Here is an 18,423-nt window from a genome sequence, read left to right as displayed (position 1 = left end):
TTCTATTAGCCACAGACCCTATATATACATATATCAAAATATAAATTGCCTGATAAAAGATCCTTTTTTTTATTCAGTATATCCAACTGGGCTAAATTGATTAAATATATATATTTTCTAAAACCTCCTGAACTCAGTTTGGATGCAAATATAAAGACCTGGGCCTCATTTATAAAACTTTGTGTAGGATTTGCGTCAGAAGTGGCGTACGGATGAAACATAGGCTGTGCGTACGCACAGAAATATTCAGACTTATAAAACCGTGCGCACAAACATACTACGCAGTTTTCCCTTAATAAATCGCAATCAATTCTAAATGTAGCGCAGCTTCATGTCACGCCCATAGTTGCCCATAAATAGTCTGTGAAACGCCCACAAGTTAATATTCAACACAGAGAGGAAATAAAAAAAACTTAACTTCACTCAATATGAAGTAGAAGTTTTCGTTGGCGAGGTGGAAAACAGGAGACAAATGTTGTTTGGAGGGCACAGTGTGGGCCTTACTAATGCCAAAAAGGCACTTGAGTGGCAAAAGGTTGCAGATGCCGTAAATGCTGTAGCCTCTCAACCTCGGACCGTGGCCGAAATAAAAAATAAATGGTCGGACATCAAGGTCGAGGCAAGAAGCGCCTAGTGCTCCATCGCCAGAGTGTGTTTTCCACGGGTGGGGGGAATGGGAAATAGTTCAGTGCAAATGTAATTTCTTGCAGCTTTCTGAATGGTTGAGACATACGTCATACATTATTTTATAAAAAATAAAACAAACTAAAGGCATATGCATGAATACCATGATTCCGTAGCTGATGAAGACATTTTTACTATGAAAACAACTTTCCCCAGTGGACAATTAGTACATCTATCTATCTATTTATCTATCTGTGTATCTAATTGCATCTATCTGCTCCGCCAGACGGACACATTGACGAGAATATCAGTTTTGATAACGGGTGTTCGTGTAGGCTGTTAAAATTGTAAGACTTGCTTTGTGAAGTCTTCATGTTATTTATAAGACTCAGTATTGCCATTTCTGTTAAACAACGTTCTGCAGTTTCACACACTTTCACGTGTTTCTTCCATCTGCCGACGGTGTCGCCATTTCTCATTTCACCCGTTTTTGTGCGTACGCCTGGGTCAGAGCTTGCGTGAAGGACTGCACACAATCACATTTTGTGTATCAAAGTGTATGTTACAGTTTGATATCTCAATGAATTTAATTATCGACTAGATGGTCTGGAACCACTTGCGAGCTGCACAGTTATAAATCAAGCACGTCTTCCCTTTTAAATGACTGCTTAAGAAAGTGTCCCTCTGTGCAGCATGAGCTGTGCAGTTTTTGTCAGACGTGTTTTTCATGCATCTCTTCAAGTTTCAAAGTTTAAAGAGGACTGGTGTTTTAAATGACAAAATGAAATTGGCAATATGGTGTGAATACGTGTTTTTCTGTGTCTTTGGCACAGTTGCCCATGCATGTAATAGACATGTAAAATGCAAAAAAAAATTAAGTGTAGGAACAAAAGATGCATTCTATCTAAAAGCTCACCTAGACCTGCCTGAAATGCATGTAACCCAACCCAGAAAATACATCAGTTCGTGGTATGATTCGACTTAGACTGCCAAAATGTATACGCAAGTAAGGTGGGAGTACCTATCAATACAATTTCTGTGGAACCTGATATTCCACGTATGGTAAGAGGTGTTACATTTCCGTCACATGCTTGCAGTATCTACGGATCACTACGCACTGGCCAATAATAGCACACCTCACTTTTCAGAGCGATTAGCTTTGTAAAAAATCTGCGAGTCTCAGTGAGACGGGGCAAAGAGGAAAAACAAACATGCACGGTATGTGGAAAATACAGCGTTTTTAACCTCAAATCGTGTATACGCATTGCATCAAACTTTTTTTTTGTTTTAGGTGTGTTATATGACCCCTTTTAAGATTATGTTTGTAAAACCTAATTTGTTGGCGTTTGCATTTTGCAAAGTACCTAACAGGCTAAATACCCTGGTTTGGGGTTTATTTAGTTCAGAGGCGAAGTACATTTACTTGAGTACTGTTCTTAAGTACACGGAGTATCTGTACTATAATTGAATCTTTTTTCTTGATTTTTTTTTTACTGAACTTTACTACATTTAAATGATACATATCTCGCTTTTCATGCCACAAAAACAAATATATTTCCTTGACCAACCTACGTTTGGGAGAGACTATTAGTTGGCTGCTTTTAATATTACACACCTTAATCAACTCAGCCTTGGTGTTAATTAGGGAGACATCTACAATCTTTTGGGAGAAAGCAAATGAGTTCAGCTATTTCTCAGCTATTACTTTTTTAACTAAGAGACCTAGGCAAATATGGGTGTTTTACAGTATTATATGTATGACTTGATTGATACAAACGGTGAAGCAGTTCCTGTGGTGATACTGAATCGGAATCAGAAATGGCTTAATTGCCAAGTGTGCTTAACACACAAGGAATTTGTCCTAGTACCAGAAGCTTCCAGTTCACATTCAAGTTAAAGTGACAAGGCACATGTAATAAACGATAGCATGGGTTTTTAAACTTGAGAGCCTTTTACTTTTTGACATAACATCTTGTTTCCTCCATCAGGAAACCGACGTTACAGTCGTAACAAAGACGTTTTATTTAACCACTTAAATGCACATACACATCGTGCACTGGCTAAGAGCTACTGTACAGTGGCTGTCATCGCTGCTTCAAGCTATATTTTGGTTTTGTTAGTCGAACAGTCATCACTAGGAATGCATGTTCATTTCCAGTCTGGTATTCTTTTAAATGTGCTACTGCTTTGCCTGAGGTCTGTTAATGTAGTTGAGTGACATCCTGTAGAGCCATGTGCTTTCCAGTCTAACCCTAACTGTCTCTCTCACAGGAGCAGTTTGTGGATAAGACTCCATACACCATCATGTTTGGGCCTGATAAGTGTGGCGAGGATTACAAACTACACTTCATCTTTAGACACAAGAATCCCAAAACAGGCGAGTCTGAGGAGAAACATGCCAAGAAGCCTGATGCAGACCTGCGCACATACTACACCGACAAGAAGACTCACCTCTACACACTGGGTAACAACAAAAACTTGTACATGCATACCGATGAGAATTTTTTATCTAAGAACTGCTGTATTGCACACACCAATAATATCGAAGGTGGAAAGTTTGATTGATCGTTCATTTATAATAAAACTTATGTTTGCGATTTAATTTAATGCTGCAACCCAAAACCTTTTTGAGTTAAAATAAACAAAAATCTATTGTGCAAGCACATTCAATTTCATTGTTAAAAACAAAGCAAATATTAATTATATAAAATGAGCTGTCGTGTACAGTTTTATGGTTAATATCAGTTTTGTCTTCAAATCAAAACATAAATACGTAAAATAGACTCTATGCACAGATTGCCTTAATATTTCTGGTTAAATTTCAGGGTGCTAAAATAGGCTAATATAGATAAGTAAACTATTTCTTATTGTTATCATATTATGCCACAGTGCTTTAATTCAAAGCTGTATTTTGTATATTATTTTGTCGCAGCAGATGATTTGCTGATTGTGTTACTCAATGTTGTTTAATCTGAACTAGGAAACTTTAACCTAATGCCCCCAACGTGCCATGACGAATATTAATGTTATTTATTTAAATTAAATCAAACTAAAGTACATTAATAGGTAAACTCAATTTAATTTGGCTTACATCAGTACTTTTTGACATATCCAGAACACGTCAATAAAACCGTAAAAATATTGATAACCGTGACAATGTTCTTCACTATCTGAAATTTTCAGTTACATCTCTAGTTACAAGTACCACCTAATAACTGCCATAGAAAATCAAATGAATAAACACTAAAGTGAATAGTAGAAATTTGTAGAGTTAACTTGAAAGTGCGTCTCACAATGCCAACAGACATCTTGTATTGTAGTTCAGCAAAGTTTATGTAAGCAGAGAGTTCAAATATCCAGAAAAAAGGAAGTGACTGAAATTTACTGATCAAAACTGCATTACATGAAGAATGAGAGCGTTTATATTTATCAATATGTTAACCCTGCAGTGCTCAACCCTGACAACACCTTTGAGATTATGATTGATCAGGCTGTGGTAAACAGCGGTAATCTGTTAAATGACATGACTCCCCCCGTAAACCCTCCTGCGGAGATTGAGGATCCTGATGACCACAAGCCAGAGGACTGGGACGAAAGACCCAAGATCCAGGACCCAGATGCTGTCAAACCTGAGGACTGGTGAGGCACAATACCTCAATGCACGTGTGTTTGATATTGCATGTGTCCTATGGCTGATTTTCTTAAATATTTGTTTTTGTTACCCTTCCTCAGGGATGAAGATGCTCCTGCTAAGATTCCTGATGAAGATGCTCTGAAACCTGATGGCTGGCTGAATGACGAACCTGAATACATTGGTGACCCTGACGCCATCAAACCAGAAGACTGGTGATTGACCTTATCCAGATAAAGAAAATAATTTTGCGTGTTTACGTTAAGCTTCATAAACTGATAACATCTAAGGTAATTTTAAAACTGTGCGTCTAAATACACTTACTCGTGGGTTTTTGTTATTAGGGATGAAGATATGGATGGTGAGTGGGAGGCTCCTCAGATTCCAAACCCAGCCTGTGAGTCCGCCCCTGGTTGTGGCACATGGCAAAGACCAATGATTGACAACCCCAACTACAAGGGCAAGTGGAAGCCGCCCATGATTGACAACTCTAACTATCAGGTAATGTTATAATCATTTTAGTTGGGGTCTCCTAGGGAAATTTTTGTTGATGCTCTTTGATGGTGAGCCATTATATAAATAACAACAGATGTTGGTTGCAATTGCTAAGTGCACAGATGTAAGATTTCGGCCTGATTAACCATACTTTAATAAATAATATTTACTTGATCAGACAGTTCATTTTTGACAGACAGTTCAGTTTCCACTCCAGTGCTCTAGACTTAAATTTGAGAGAGGAGGCACTGGTGGTTCAAAGTTATACAGTATGTGGCACCAGCCCTTAATTTGGTATAAAAAGTAATTGGGTAAAGTAACAAAAATAAATTAAAGTATTTAAAGCACATCTTTCTTGAAGCTACTTTCTTCCTTTATTTATTGTGAACAACTTTTATAATAGAAGACAATTACTTTAATATCGGTGAGTGTTTTGGACCTGTCCTTTGACATGGAAAGTCAAGCATACCCGCATATACAACAGTGTCCGTCTCGAGCACAGACGTGTCTGCACAGCTTTGTGAGCATACTCTTACCGGATTAAAGGGTGGATGTCGGAGTTCAACACACGCGCAGTACAAATGAGTATGTGTGCTCTACCAGACCGTCAGAGGGCAGCGCTGAGTCGTGTCATTCACAGACCCACTGCAAATGAATGATAAAGGAATAATTCGCCAAACAATCTGAGCAAACAGCAAGACAACAATGAACAACAACCAAAAAGTATAGAGAAGGATATGCTTCTTGGTTTGAGCGGCACACTAATTTCAGTATGCAATGCAGAAAATGTTCAGTTTCATAGTGTTACGCCATGGTCACACTTGACCTTCTGACAGACTGGAAACGCAAGCCCATCAGAAGATATTTTGCACTGAGAACACACAAATGAAGGGTAATATGGAGTTATTTCGCTTCATTCACATGTGCTACATTTAAGCACACAGACACAGACCAATTGAACACAGTCTCATTCCTCCGCTCGTATAATGTTCAGGCTCTTCAGTAAAAGCAAGATTGCTTAAATGCCAACATACTGTTTCAGATATTTAACCGCTTCGCTTCATAACATGCATGTGCAATTACAAGCCGACATCCACGTGTATTTGGTAGAAGTGCTGGATAAGCGCACACAGTAGTGATGATCTGGTTCACCAAAATGAACAGAATCGTTCTAAACAGTTCGCGTCTCACATAGGCACTTTATCACAAATTACTTTAATTACTCACTTGTGTGTTTCACTCTGACTCGAAACAAACCATTTTATTATTCACTTACTCCAGCTGTACTGAACTGAAGTGGGGTGAAGAGAAAACTGAGCACGATCAGCTGATAGAGCGGTTCTTGTTCTCGATAGTTGCAGCAGCTTTCAGATCACCAGGACACACCGAACCGTCTGTATTTGGGTGCTTTAGTTGCAAAACTTATATGTAAGTAACATGTCAGATAATGACGAAGTTATGATTACTGGTTTATATATAAAAATGTGCTGAGTGTATTTTATAGACTTGACGAGTTATGTTATCAGCGCTGCGATGATGCTGCATCAGGACAGAATGATTTTTTTGCTGTTAGACACGCCTCATTTGAATTTTTTTCAGTTGACAGGAAGCGTTTTGCTGCTGCGGCTCGCAATTCAGGTAGCGCCTAAATTTGGAAAAAAAATTATTCTGAGCAGGAAAGCGGTTGATCATGTGTCTCAGAGCTGTTGAATATGAGAGTTGCATCATTCACATAAACCTCCATAAGAAGAATAGAATGCGGAAGTAACTCGCATCATGGAGCGTCTGATAGTTCCAAACATTGCACTGAATCCCATTCATTTAAAAAAAACTAAACAGAAAAGACTGATTGTATACTTCCAAGATAAATGCTGCTATAAATGTAGTCAATGTAGTAATTTGTGTACAGTTGCTGTTGTCTGTTCCACCTAAATCCATTTAAATAGGTTGACAGTATGGATTTGTTTGGAACTATTGAACGCTCCATGAACCACGTGACCACACTGCGGCAAGATTGAGGGTTGTAAATCTCATATTTAACGGCTCTGATGCGCCTTTTCCCCCATTATCCAATCGAATGAAATGCGAAGCCTTTCGTTGTGGTGACAGAACTTTGCACGCTCCGGACATTTCACGCAACTCTAATGATGGAGAAAATTTTGACGCTGGCACAGGTTAACCGTTCAAGTACCTTTTGCTTGTACCCGTCTTTTACAGTTAACAGCAACTAGATTGCTTACGCTATAATCCTTGCAGGGCTCCAGACTGCGACCAAATGGTTGGCTCATCATTTAAAGGGAACAGATCGCGGCCAATCTAGTCTATACTTTTGTTTGTAACAGCAGCAAAGCATCCCAAAGCGGCTCTCTGCGCTGCCTCGCTAAAGATACGCACCTAGTCTCTTTTTTACGTGATGTTTCACTTTGTTAGGAGACATTTAAACTAAACTTATAGTGGAGGAGTTCAGAATACGCCTTTTATCTTTTGATTACTCAAGACCGTGCCGAATCATTTCCAATCCAAAGGACAGGCGAATGCTCTTGTTAAGTTTATTTGAAGCTTTCTTTACATTGTGTTGTGAATGACAAAATTGTCCTTCATACACAATTAATTAATCAAAAGAACGAAATATGAGCCCATTCATTTTGCTTTAACACTTTACAAATATATCGCTTTTTATACAAAATGACATGCACATTTTCTGTTGGTTCAATTTAGAGTACTAATTTGGTCTGGCGTATTCAGAGTTTAAACTGTCTCTTTACTTTGCACTTAAAGCTTCTCTGTAGGCTCTGACTCTTTTTAAACAATGAATTCTGCAGTTTTTCTACTATTTTAACACAAAATTAACATAAAAGTCTGCAGATTCCATACGTCCCTGCTATTGAGTAATGTCTTATCCCTCTGAAATTATCTTTTTATATTAAGTATTTTGTTAAGTATTTGAACATTTTAAGGTGTATCCCTGAATTTTCAGCTTGCGCACCTAAAAATGTCAGTCAGGGGCTACAGTGTAGTAAAGTTAGTCTGGAGCAGCTTATTCGTTAGTCCTCTACTGTGGTTCAGTGGTAAGAGCATAGCGCTTGCAACGCCAAGGTCATGGGTTCGATCCCAGGGATTGGACATACTTAAAAAAAGCAAATGTATAGTACAATGCAATGTAAGTCGCTTTGGATAAAAGCGTCTGCCAAATGCATAAATGTAATGTTAATATAATAATGTGTTTTTACGCAGGGAGTGTGGAAGCCCAGGAAGATTCCTAACCCAGACTTCTTTGAGGACCTGCACCCATTCCGTATGACTTCATTCAGTGCAGTGGGTCTGGAGCTCTGGTCCATGTCCTCTGATATCTTCTTTGACAACTTCTTTATCACCTCTGACCGCAGTGTGGCTGATCGGTGGGCTGCGGATGGCTGGGGTTTGAAGAAAGCAGCTGAGGGAGCTGCTGAGGTACGAAATACCTCTATTTAGTCTTTCTCTACAATTTCTTCAGTCCTTTGTTTTTTAAATGTTTACAGGCATCTCATGCATACTTTACCTAAAACGGCTGTAGTTGTTTTTGTGTCGACTTTCTGAGAGCATGCATGCATCGATATATTTTTTTAATACAACTGGATACCCAATAAAGTTGAAGCCGTTTATATATTTATTTATGTTTCTGTTGACACATCGAAAACATTTGTGTGTAGTTATTTTATCATATTTTCAGTCAGTAACAATGACAGGTGCTTATAAGTGAATGAATAAATTACAAAATGGCGTTTATGAGTAATTTTAAGCTGATGTTTGATCATGAATGTGCTGCTTCTGCCACTCATTAAATGAAGAAGACGAAGGGAGACATTTTTCCACTCACTGAAAGTTCAGGTTTATGCAAACTAACACTGGACGCTATAGCTCTCAAGGAAAAAAGTCTGTAAACACTGCACCATTGATTTGTGCGTGCCTGTGTGTGTATTTGGGCATGTGACGAGGGGTCTGATTGAGTGATAGATGAATGCTTTAAGGCGATGCTTCTGGATCTGATTCTGCAAAGTTAGAGTTCGCTGTGTTTTTATGAAAAGCGTAAAAAAAAATTCAATTTGTTTTGAAACTATGGCGAAACAAATTAGACTGTGGCAGGCCATCATCTGCTTATCCCGGTGGGTTTTCCTGAATGGACGAGGCGTTAAGGAGTAACAAAGGGAAACATATTTTTCCTTTTGCGATCGCGTTTAGGGTAGAGGTATCTCCGACCGCTTACGATCATGTTCTGAAATGATTGGATGCCACCAATTCGACAAAAAGGGGAATTACAATTGCCCTCATTGTAATCTGACAATTGACGGACGGCATTCAGATTTTATCGTGACTGCATCCTGAAGGAGTGGACCGCTAGGGTATCACCAGAGTACGTTTTGTAACAGCTAAAACCGGACCAAGTGCACAATGAAATTGGGAGTAACCTGCAAACTATGTGTATTTTCACATAGTTTTATCTTTGAGGTTTGTGCTTAAGGCTAAACAAACAGTCAAATTTGCTATACATAAGTTCTGTGAAGTTCATCTGTGACAGAGACCTATAGCAAACACGACACTTTTGTAGAAGTCATGGCCTGGTCTTAAGCTTTGACACAATGAGCAAAGTTGTTTTTTGTGTGGAACTCAAATTCAAATATAGGTCACTTTATTTTCTGATCCAGTGCTTCCCCTGACCATTTCCCATTTTGACTCACTTATCAATATAAAAGCCAAAAATAAAAAAATTGTCTACATTAGTCTGATGTGGTGAATTAAGAGATTTTGTGTTTGTTTACAGCCTGGTTTGGTGAGTCAGATGATATCAGCTGCTGAAGAGAGACCTTGGCTCTGGATTGTCTATGTTCTGACTGTGGCTCTGCCTCTGGTTCTCTTCATTGTCTTCTGTTGCACTGGAAAGGTGTGTGAGACCACAAAAATTAAGTATTTCACTACTATTGCCATTCAAAGCTTTGGGCCTTATAAGCCTAAGGGTAAATTGTCGGGTGAATGTCTCTCTTTGCTTCAGAAGAGCTCTGCGTCCGCAGCTGCTGAGTACAAGAAGACCGATGCTGCTCAGCCTGACATGAAGGATGATGCTGAGGAGGAAGACAAACCTGAGGAAGAGGAAGCCAAGGACGAAGAACAAGGTCTAATAAATATTCAAATTTTTTCTTCTGTGCTTTACAGTGTGACATCAAAGATCATAGTCTTTGGAAATTTTCTGGTCAATAAGCTTTGCTGTGTTTCATAAGATTTTATTTGTTTAACTGAATAAGGAGTGTTTTTTTTTGTTTTCTTAATTCTTGACAAAATGAAAGGCTTGATGCTTGTGGAGATTTAAGGATTGTCTTGAATTTTGTTTTTCCATTAGAAGAGAAGAAGAGTGACGAAGATTCTACAGGAGAAGAGTCTGCAGAGAACGAACAAAAAGAGCAGCATACATCTAATGAGGTACACCCCTTTAAAGGGCCCTAAATAGCCCTTTTACAAAATGTAATATACTGTAAATCTTAGGACTGCACAGAATGTGTCTGTGAAGTTTCAGCTCAGAATACACCACAGATCTTTTATTATACTATGAACTAAACACCAATTTCTGCCTGTGAGGAAAGACGCCGTTTTGGTCTGACTCTTCCCAGCAAAAAGCTCAGGGCTGTGTCTGCCTGTGCTTTCAGTAACAACAAAACAAAAGAAAATTGTCACAAAGCGAATGAGAAACATGTATCTCAACTAGGGATGTTCATTTCGGATAATTTTGGACCGCAGCCTGTTAACTGTTATGCCTGTGCCTGCGCAGCCTCATCATCCGATACCGCTTGTTCATATTCTGTAGTGGCCATTGCCAAAGATGCACATAATTCTGTCGAAATGCTCTCACACATTACCTTTTTTCGCTCTCTTCATTTTGCGTTCTCAGCGACAATGTCTGTTGGCACGTGTGGCTTCACGCGCCGATGTCTTTCACGTGTTGACGTAAATTAACAAGTATTAGCACATCTTTCGTTGTCATGCAAAAAACATGAAAATCTATTATTTATTATCTGCATTGTCATACCAAAAAATATATATTTTTTACTAACACATTGTGTGTTTAAAAACCTAACATGCTGTATTCACAGTAAATGGACAATAGCGTCACATCTTTGAATCCTGCACCTTGCTTTTTATAAGTGAAAGTACAAAGGACAAACGCATCACAAGTTTAAAAAGTGAAAACATGACATATTATGAATCCAGCATGTTACTGAAGTCCGTTTGTGGAGCAGCCCAGTGTAAAGTGAGTTCACCTGATGTCTTTCTGCACATTTCCTGCACAATCCTCAGCGTCTCAGATATCGGGAATAAATTAAGAACAATGTTCAGTCTTTTATCCAACAACAAAACCTCTTGTAGCTCACTGTAAATAGTCCAGTGTAGAAAAAAAGGAGGACAGTGTACAACTCGATGAGTGCTGAGACTACGCCAATACAGCAGAGTCCATCAGTGGTCAAAAAAAGCTGTTTTTTAATCTAGGGTGGTTCTATACACATACTCTTGACACACAATGATGTTCAAAAAACATTTAAAAGCTAATTTTCTACATTAGGCGCCCTTTAACAACAATGTCCAGTCGTAAAGAAAGAAACGCACTGAATTGTTTTTATACAAATTTATGATAAGGTACATGAAAACCAAGATTTTTATTCGTTGATTATAGTTCCAGCTTTTATTCCCACACAGTTTTCTCTTCTACGGTGGAGTGACATTCAAACAGTATGTGAATCAGATGTTTGGGCCCTAATTGAGCAAACAAGGCTTTAATAATACAATTTAAATACGTGGTGAAAAAAATCTGATTTCAATTTGAGTGTAATTTCAACAGAGGAACTGCTTCATTCTCAATGTTTCTTTTTAATTCTGTCATGTGCAGAAGTCAGAAGATGACATTCTGAGAAGGTCTCCCAGAAACAGAAAACCGAGAAAGGACTGATAGACTTCCTGAATCTCATCAACCGTATCCCGACTCCCCTCTCCTCCCTTTCCTGTTCTTCATCACTGATGTGGTAGCAGTCAGAGAGAAACGATGCAGTCCACCATGCAACCAACAGCAAAGTGGACTCCTCAAACAGGCTTGAGGATGTTGATGGCTGCCACGGTGGTGACAATAACGATAAAGATGATAATGATAGAATAGCTTAGAAACGTTTTCCATGTCTCCAAAAGAAACAACTTTTTACCATTCCCAGACTGTGAATTTGACATTGGTGTAAAGATCTCATACCTCCTTTCAGCTGTCACACACACTTCCAGACAGTGTTCCTACACTCTCACATACAACAACACTATGTCACACCGTGTTTTGTATGGATTACAGGCTTTTTCCTGCATTTTAGGCAAGATGGTGTAGATGCACAAAAGAAGCCATAGAAGGTCAACTGTTGCAAACAATTGATTTGAATAATTGATTTGATATTCATATTTTTTTATTCATTATAAATTAAAAAGCTGTTAACTTTACACCATATATTCTTTCACAAGATTCATGTTTTGTTATGGCATAAACTGGTCTTATGGGCTGACCATAACCTTAATATATACCCAGACACGCTCCGCAAGTATTCCAGGGAGAATGCCAGATAGATCTATTGTGCACTGCCTTATTTGTAGGATGGAAGATCTGCTAATGTGTTTTCTGTGAATGTAATGTGAGTTGTCTTTATAATTTTTATGTTTTTTTGTTTTCTGTAATTTGAATGGACTTGCTGAATCGTGAATTGCTGTTATGTTTGTTTTTTTTGTCTTAAACTGGCACTAAAACATGTCAGATCTTTTATTTTTGTTTTTGTTTTACAAGTGTATGGGAGAAAGTTTGGAAAGATGCAAGGCCCACAGATCTTATTTACTGCCCATATAGGTGCACAATATAGTGGGTTACCTGATAAGTGGTGAATAATTCTGCTTTTTTTTGTGTTACTGTTTTTTAGACATCTAATTTGAGCTATGTTTGTAGCAGTAGCAGTTTCCTGTTTATAGAACTAATTACATTCACACGATGTGAGATGACTAAGTGACAGTTCCAATATATCAGGGTGAATTTAATGATGATATAGCTTGGTCCCATTTTATGACAAAATAAGAAGAAATTTAATTATATTTTAGGACCACAACGATGTTTTGAATTTTGGCAATTTTCCCCAGTTATTCTGAGTGTTGAATCTTATTAGACTTCGTAATTTAGCCATTTGTTAACTGTATCGTGTACCATCATGATATCTACATACTCTACATGTCTGAAATGTCCTTTTGGCATAAAGTTCATGAAAAATGTCTTGATACAAAACATCTTAATGGTCCTGTAATAGACTTGTTTTTGCACAATATAATTATTTTTATTTCTTTTGCTTTTGGAATGAAATATGTCATGGATGTGTTCTTGAAATAGTACTGAAGATTCTTTGAGAAAACATAGAAAACAAGATTTTGTGTGAACGTAAAGCAAGATGTTAAATAATTTCCTCAACCATTTTACATTGACTCTGCTCTGAAATGCTTACGAAAAAAAGGCACTCTTTAAGAGTCTTACCCTGATCTCAATATAATTAAGAATATCTAAAGTAAGCCTACTTGTTTTTTTACCCAAAATGGCAAATAAGCCTCATCTACTTGTATTCCATCAAGCCAGGGACAATGCCATAACATGAGCTCTGCCGAAAATTGTCACTTTCAAAGGTAATTAAGAAAACATCTCAACTAAAAAAAGATCACAGACCGAAATCTGCTGTACAAATACCTACTCTACTTCCTCTAATGGCCCTAATCTCCAACCATACATTATTTCTGTACATCTGTTTTAAGCTGTTTTTCTTTTTTTTTCTTTTGATCTTTTATGCTAACCTTTGTTTCACAGATGTAGGTGATTAATAGAGTTGACGGATTTAAGAATGTAAAAATAAATGGATTTGTGTCATTGGGGACATTGAGATTATTAGTCTGAGTGATGAGTTTGCCTTTGAATTGAACATTTTAAAATAAAGCAATTTTACTTTCAAATTAAGTATGTATTTTTATACTGGTGGTTGTGTGTACATGTGGCTACATTTTTATTAATTACATTTTAATTCAATTTGATTTATGTAGCACTTTTAATTTTTTTTTATTGCTGAAGCACCTACATACATCATTAAAATAATTACATACTTATAGGCCACGTACACACTGCATCTAAATTCGGTTGTCACTTCAGTGTTAATCCTGTGATGTTCACACACTTGACATATGTGAACACTCCCTTAGTTAAGTTTGGTTTGATTAAAACGAACTGCAAGCATGTAACTGAGGAATGCCATTTTGACTGCTTTAAACAATTACATCGTCGCGAATTACCGGCCTCGCTAAAAATACCCTCATTTGTGCAGGCATACACTTAGCATATATAACCCAGCACACAGCATTGTTTTGGATGTCCAATAAGTTCCAGTTATAAATAAGCGAACATGGCAACACTGCGAAGAGCGCTCATTGAAGCAGCCCTCTTACGATTAAAAAAATGCAGCATCTCTCACTTTGCAGTGTGTATGTGGCCATAGATTAATAAAAAATAAAGGCAGTATGGTATTATATGTAAATATGAAGTGAGTATTTAAATTGTTAACGATATGATAACATAATCATCTGCCTTTAACCGTTTCTGTCAAGACAGGGCATGTCTATTTTATGATCTATTACTTTAAATGAGTCTGTCCCTCAAGATTATTATTATTATAAACATGAGCCTCACCTGAAAGGCAGAGGGGGAGGTGTTGCTGCTCTTTACAGTAACTCTTTTAGCATTTCCTAATGCTTTAGGAATGGCTTTTAAAGACACTCTTAACTCTATGGTCGTTAGACAACATGTGTCAGGACCCACTCACCTTCGTAATCATATTTTAGATTTAATACTGTTTTACAGTATAAATGTGGACGACGTAAAAATCCTTCAGCAGAGCGAAGACATTTCTGATCATTATCTGGTATCATACTTGCTTCACTGCCCTATGGCTGCAAATCAAACTCCTTGTATTAATATGGTAGAACAATAAATTAAACTACCAAAGGTGCGTTTCTTGATAATATGCCTGAATTGTCTCAAATCTCTAGCATGAGCAATAACTTCGAAGATCTTGACTTTGCCATTGAAAAATTTAACGCCACCTTCTCGGAAACGCTAGACACAGTAGGCCTATTGCTCCTCTGCACTTAAAGAAGATTAAAAATGACAGTTCGACACCGTGGTATAATGAAAAAACTCCACGAAAAATGGAGCACAACTTTAAGAAAACTAAATTAGAGATATTTCATACAGCATGGAAGGATAGTATTCGAAGAATACAGGAAAGCCCAATAAACGTCTATCCGCCTAGCTTTTATCACTAATAGAAGAAAACCAGCACAACCCTAGGTTTTTATTTAACACAGTGGCTAAATTAACCAAAAATAAATCGCCAGCGACTTCTGATTCTTTATACCAGATATTAGAGAAAAAAGTACAACTATGCAACCAGAAGTGAAACCCGCTGAACAAACGACTAACAACAGTGCCCCTGTCAACCTTGCACTGGTTACCTATAAAGCATCGCATTAACTTTCAAATCTTGCTTATTGCCTATAAAGCCCTGCATGGTTTAGCTCCTCACTACTTGAATGAACTTCTCTCGTATTACAGTCCTGCGTCCAGTCAGTTGGTAATACCTAGATTTTCTAAATCAAGTGCAGGTGGCAGATCCTTTTCCTATCTAGAGCATAAACTTTGGAACAGTCTTCCCTGCACAGTCCGGGAGGCAGACACACTCTGTCAGTTTAAATCCAGACTAAAGATGCATCTTTTTAATCTTGCATACACTACACTATCATAATGTATATATTCTGAAGGTTAAGGCTGCACTATAGATCAACCGGAACCAGGAACATTTCCAATATAACTGATGTATTTGTTACATCAAAGAGTGCAGAACAGTACTCTACTCTCAGCCAGTCTTGTCTCATTGTTCCAAGGTGACTAGAGCGGGCAGGACGCAGTCCATGCCCAGACCTGACAAATGCTGTGATGATAGAGCTGGACAAAGGACGTGGCGACTCTATTATAATTAAGACATCAATAATTGTAATCTTAAATCTTATAATTTTTTTATTTTGCCTTGTTGTGCAAGCACGGTCGAGCTTGTGCAGAGGCTGCAGCTTTTGCCAGAGGGGACTGGAATCCCCTGGTTAGGCCTGGTTTCCCTCTGAGGTTTCTTTTCTCCTCCAATGGAGTTTTGGGAACCTCGCCACCTTTTGCATACTATTTGCACTGTTTGCCTGGCCGGGGGGGGGGGGCTGCTAGAATTTTAAAGTTTTATTTAATTAACACTGCATATAGGAATTTATAGTCTGTCTGATATTTGACCTGTGCTTTGACTTGCAGAACCTTATATGTTTTGCTTATAGTCAATGTTTTCACATTAACAACGAAAATTGTAAAATAAATATAAATATAAATATATAAGCTATATAAATAAAGCTGACTTGACTTGATATAGCCATTTGGATGAAACTTGGCGAACAGAGCGATACAGGGACTCAATATTTCTCCATATCTCGGACGAACCATATCTCTGTGTCCCTTTCCCGCAATGACTTTCAAGTGCGCAAAACCGCAGTTTGATATGCGCCCTGCCTGCCACACATGTTTGTCCTACTCCATGATAAAACTAAATTGCCGGAAAATGTCTTGAAATCTGTGTAACGCAAGTTTTCTATCCACGATTTGTGTGGACGGGGTCACATGACAGAACTGATTATTCTCCTTAGCCCACATGAAAATTAAACATATAAAGTAGCGACGACAATGTTAGGAAATTTAGCGCCGTAAAAGTACCGATACAGCACTAAAAATGTGCTCAAGTAATGTACACTGTTTTTAAAAATTTACATTTCCTGAAAACAAAACGACTCAATTACATGTACACACTGAAGTTGTTTTTGTAATTTTTACTTTATTAAATTCGATTGACATGAGTATTATATTTTCATTTTCCTCAATCAGTTTACCTGGAGGAAACATAATAGGACAGTAGAGGTTGAGAGGGTTCATTCTTTACCTAAACCAGGTAGATGAGCTTTCTAGAAAAATTCAAGATTATAAGCATCTTTATAGATCAGGTGGAGTGATCTGTTTAAAACCCCTCTGTTGTACACAAGTGAAAATATATAATGGATAAATAAATATATTTCAGAAGCTTTGAACAAGCTCATCATCGTATCAAATGTTCTGTGTATTGAGCTAAATTGACCATTTTAAGGCATACAAATCAGGGAATAATTTGATGAACAAAAAATGTCAAAAGAAACAGGTTAGCCCTATCACCAAAGTCTATTAAGTACCAGTGCATTGATTTACAGACATAATATCTAATATCTCATTTATAATTCTTTCTATGTATGTACATAAACCATGAAGATTTGTTTTTGTTTAGTTTACTAGCTCTTACACACATTATGCCACTACCAGCACGCTATTGCCCATCGTCACACTGCATTAAGGAACTTCATTTTGAAAGTAAATAACGTTAATCATAGTAAAATGTTTTTAAGGCTTCCTTTCGTTAGTTGTGATTGATTTCATTTTAACTATCTCAAGAAAAGTTCAGCAATTTCAGAAAGAAACATATTTGCAGCATACAACACATCTGTAATTGTTCTGTAACAGGAAATAGTTTGGATTGAATTTGGAACAGACAATAGGCCTTGTGCACAAACAAACACATATTTGACAGTATGCCTTAGTGTACCTTTTAAGGTATTGTATTAAATACAATAAATACACACCATCTTGAAAAACCTAAACATAATATAGGATAGGAAATTAAGTTCTCCAAAAGCAGCACTTGTTGGATTTCAAAGTTTATCGTCAAAAGGGAACTGTCCATGAAGCCCTCGACAATATACATATGTAATTACATAAACAAGCCATGGGCATGTATACATATAAACAGTTAACAAAATACAACATCAGTCAGTCATCTGTCAGGTATGACCATACAAGCTGTTTATCTTTGTGGAAGCTCCTAATCAGCCAATAGGGCACATTCTCTAGCCTGCTTTAACAGCTTGTCACCAGCAGTTAGCACTGTTACTTGGTGCAATAGAAACTCATGAGCTCATGTGGAGGCACTGACTGAGCAGACTCCATGCAGCACCAGTGACTCTGCTGAAATCATGAGGTATTGTTGAACATCCATCACTCTGCTTTCTTGATAAAAATCTGTCAATAGAAAAGGGTCAAGATTGCATTACTTAATAAATAATATCACATTAATCGTAAAATGTAATTGGGGCTTCCCATGTCAAAAACTACCGAGGGTGCCACCAGCGTGTTGCAAGTTCATTTAACAAGACTAAACATTGTTTTTTTATTTGTTTAATATGTATTAACATAATGGTAACCTTAAATTAACCAAGTTTTAACCGCAGTAACCGTAGTGTAACTATTTTTAAAGCAATAGTTGTACAAATGGTTATTATGTATTCTGCCCCACAGTGAACATTTACATTTAGTCATTTAGCAGACCCTTTTATCCAAAGCGACTTACAAATAGTTCAGGGAGCAATAAGCGATATGTCATACAAAGAGCAATAGTACATTAGGTGCTAATACAAAGTTACTAGTTACAACAAAA

General features: G+C 37.5%; 2 protein-coding genes across 7 annotated transcripts in view; one reads left to right on the top strand and one right to left on the bottom strand.

Moving 5' to 3' along the window:
- canx (calnexin) overlaps window positions 1-13,782 on the top strand; it is a 28,836-nt gene extending 15,054 nt beyond the window's left edge. For 4 of the 6 annotated variants that reach the window (XM_079479854.1, XM_079479856.1, XM_079479857.1 and 1 more), the window contains 9 exons: window positions 2,896-3,088; window positions 4,074-4,263; window positions 4,357-4,470; window positions 4,600-4,756; window positions 7,985-8,200; window positions 9,549-9,668; window positions 9,777-9,897; window positions 10,122-10,201; window positions 11,661-13,782. In XM_079479854.1, the coding sequence (XP_079335980.1) occupies window positions 2,896-3,088; window positions 4,074-4,263; window positions 4,357-4,470; window positions 4,600-4,756; window positions 7,985-8,200; window positions 9,549-9,668; window positions 9,777-9,897; window positions 10,122-10,201; window positions 11,661-11,720 (1,251 nt within the window). In that variant the 3' untranslated portion in view covers window positions 11,721-13,782. The remainder of the gene's footprint in view (window positions 1-2,895; window positions 3,089-4,073; window positions 4,264-4,356; window positions 4,471-4,599; window positions 4,757-7,984; window positions 8,201-9,548; window positions 9,669-9,776; window positions 9,898-10,121; window positions 10,202-11,660) is intronic. The other 2 variants (XM_079479858.1, XM_079479859.1) reach the window with 1 other exon arrangement.
- A 2,955-nt stretch (window positions 13,783-16,737) lies between these two features.
- Window positions 16,738-18,423, bottom strand: part of mgat4b (alpha-1,3-mannosyl-glycoprotein 4-beta-N-acetylglucosaminyltransferase B) — a 125,508-nt gene continuing 123,822 nt past the window's right edge. Inside the window, exon 15 of the mRNA XM_079480525.1 lies at window positions 16,738-18,008. Coding sequence (XP_079336651.1) covers window positions 17,985-18,008 — 24 coding nt within the window. The 3' untranslated portion in view covers window positions 16,738-17,984. The remainder of the gene's footprint in view (window positions 18,009-18,423) is intronic.

The sequence above is a fragment of the Barbatula barbatula genome (genome assembly GCF_947034865.1).
Source record: "Barbatula barbatula genome assembly, chromosome: 18".
Lineage (NCBI taxonomy): Eukaryota > Metazoa > Chordata > Actinopteri > Cypriniformes > Nemacheilidae > Barbatula > Barbatula barbatula.
This window is presented reverse-complemented; position numbering and strand designations above follow the sequence as displayed.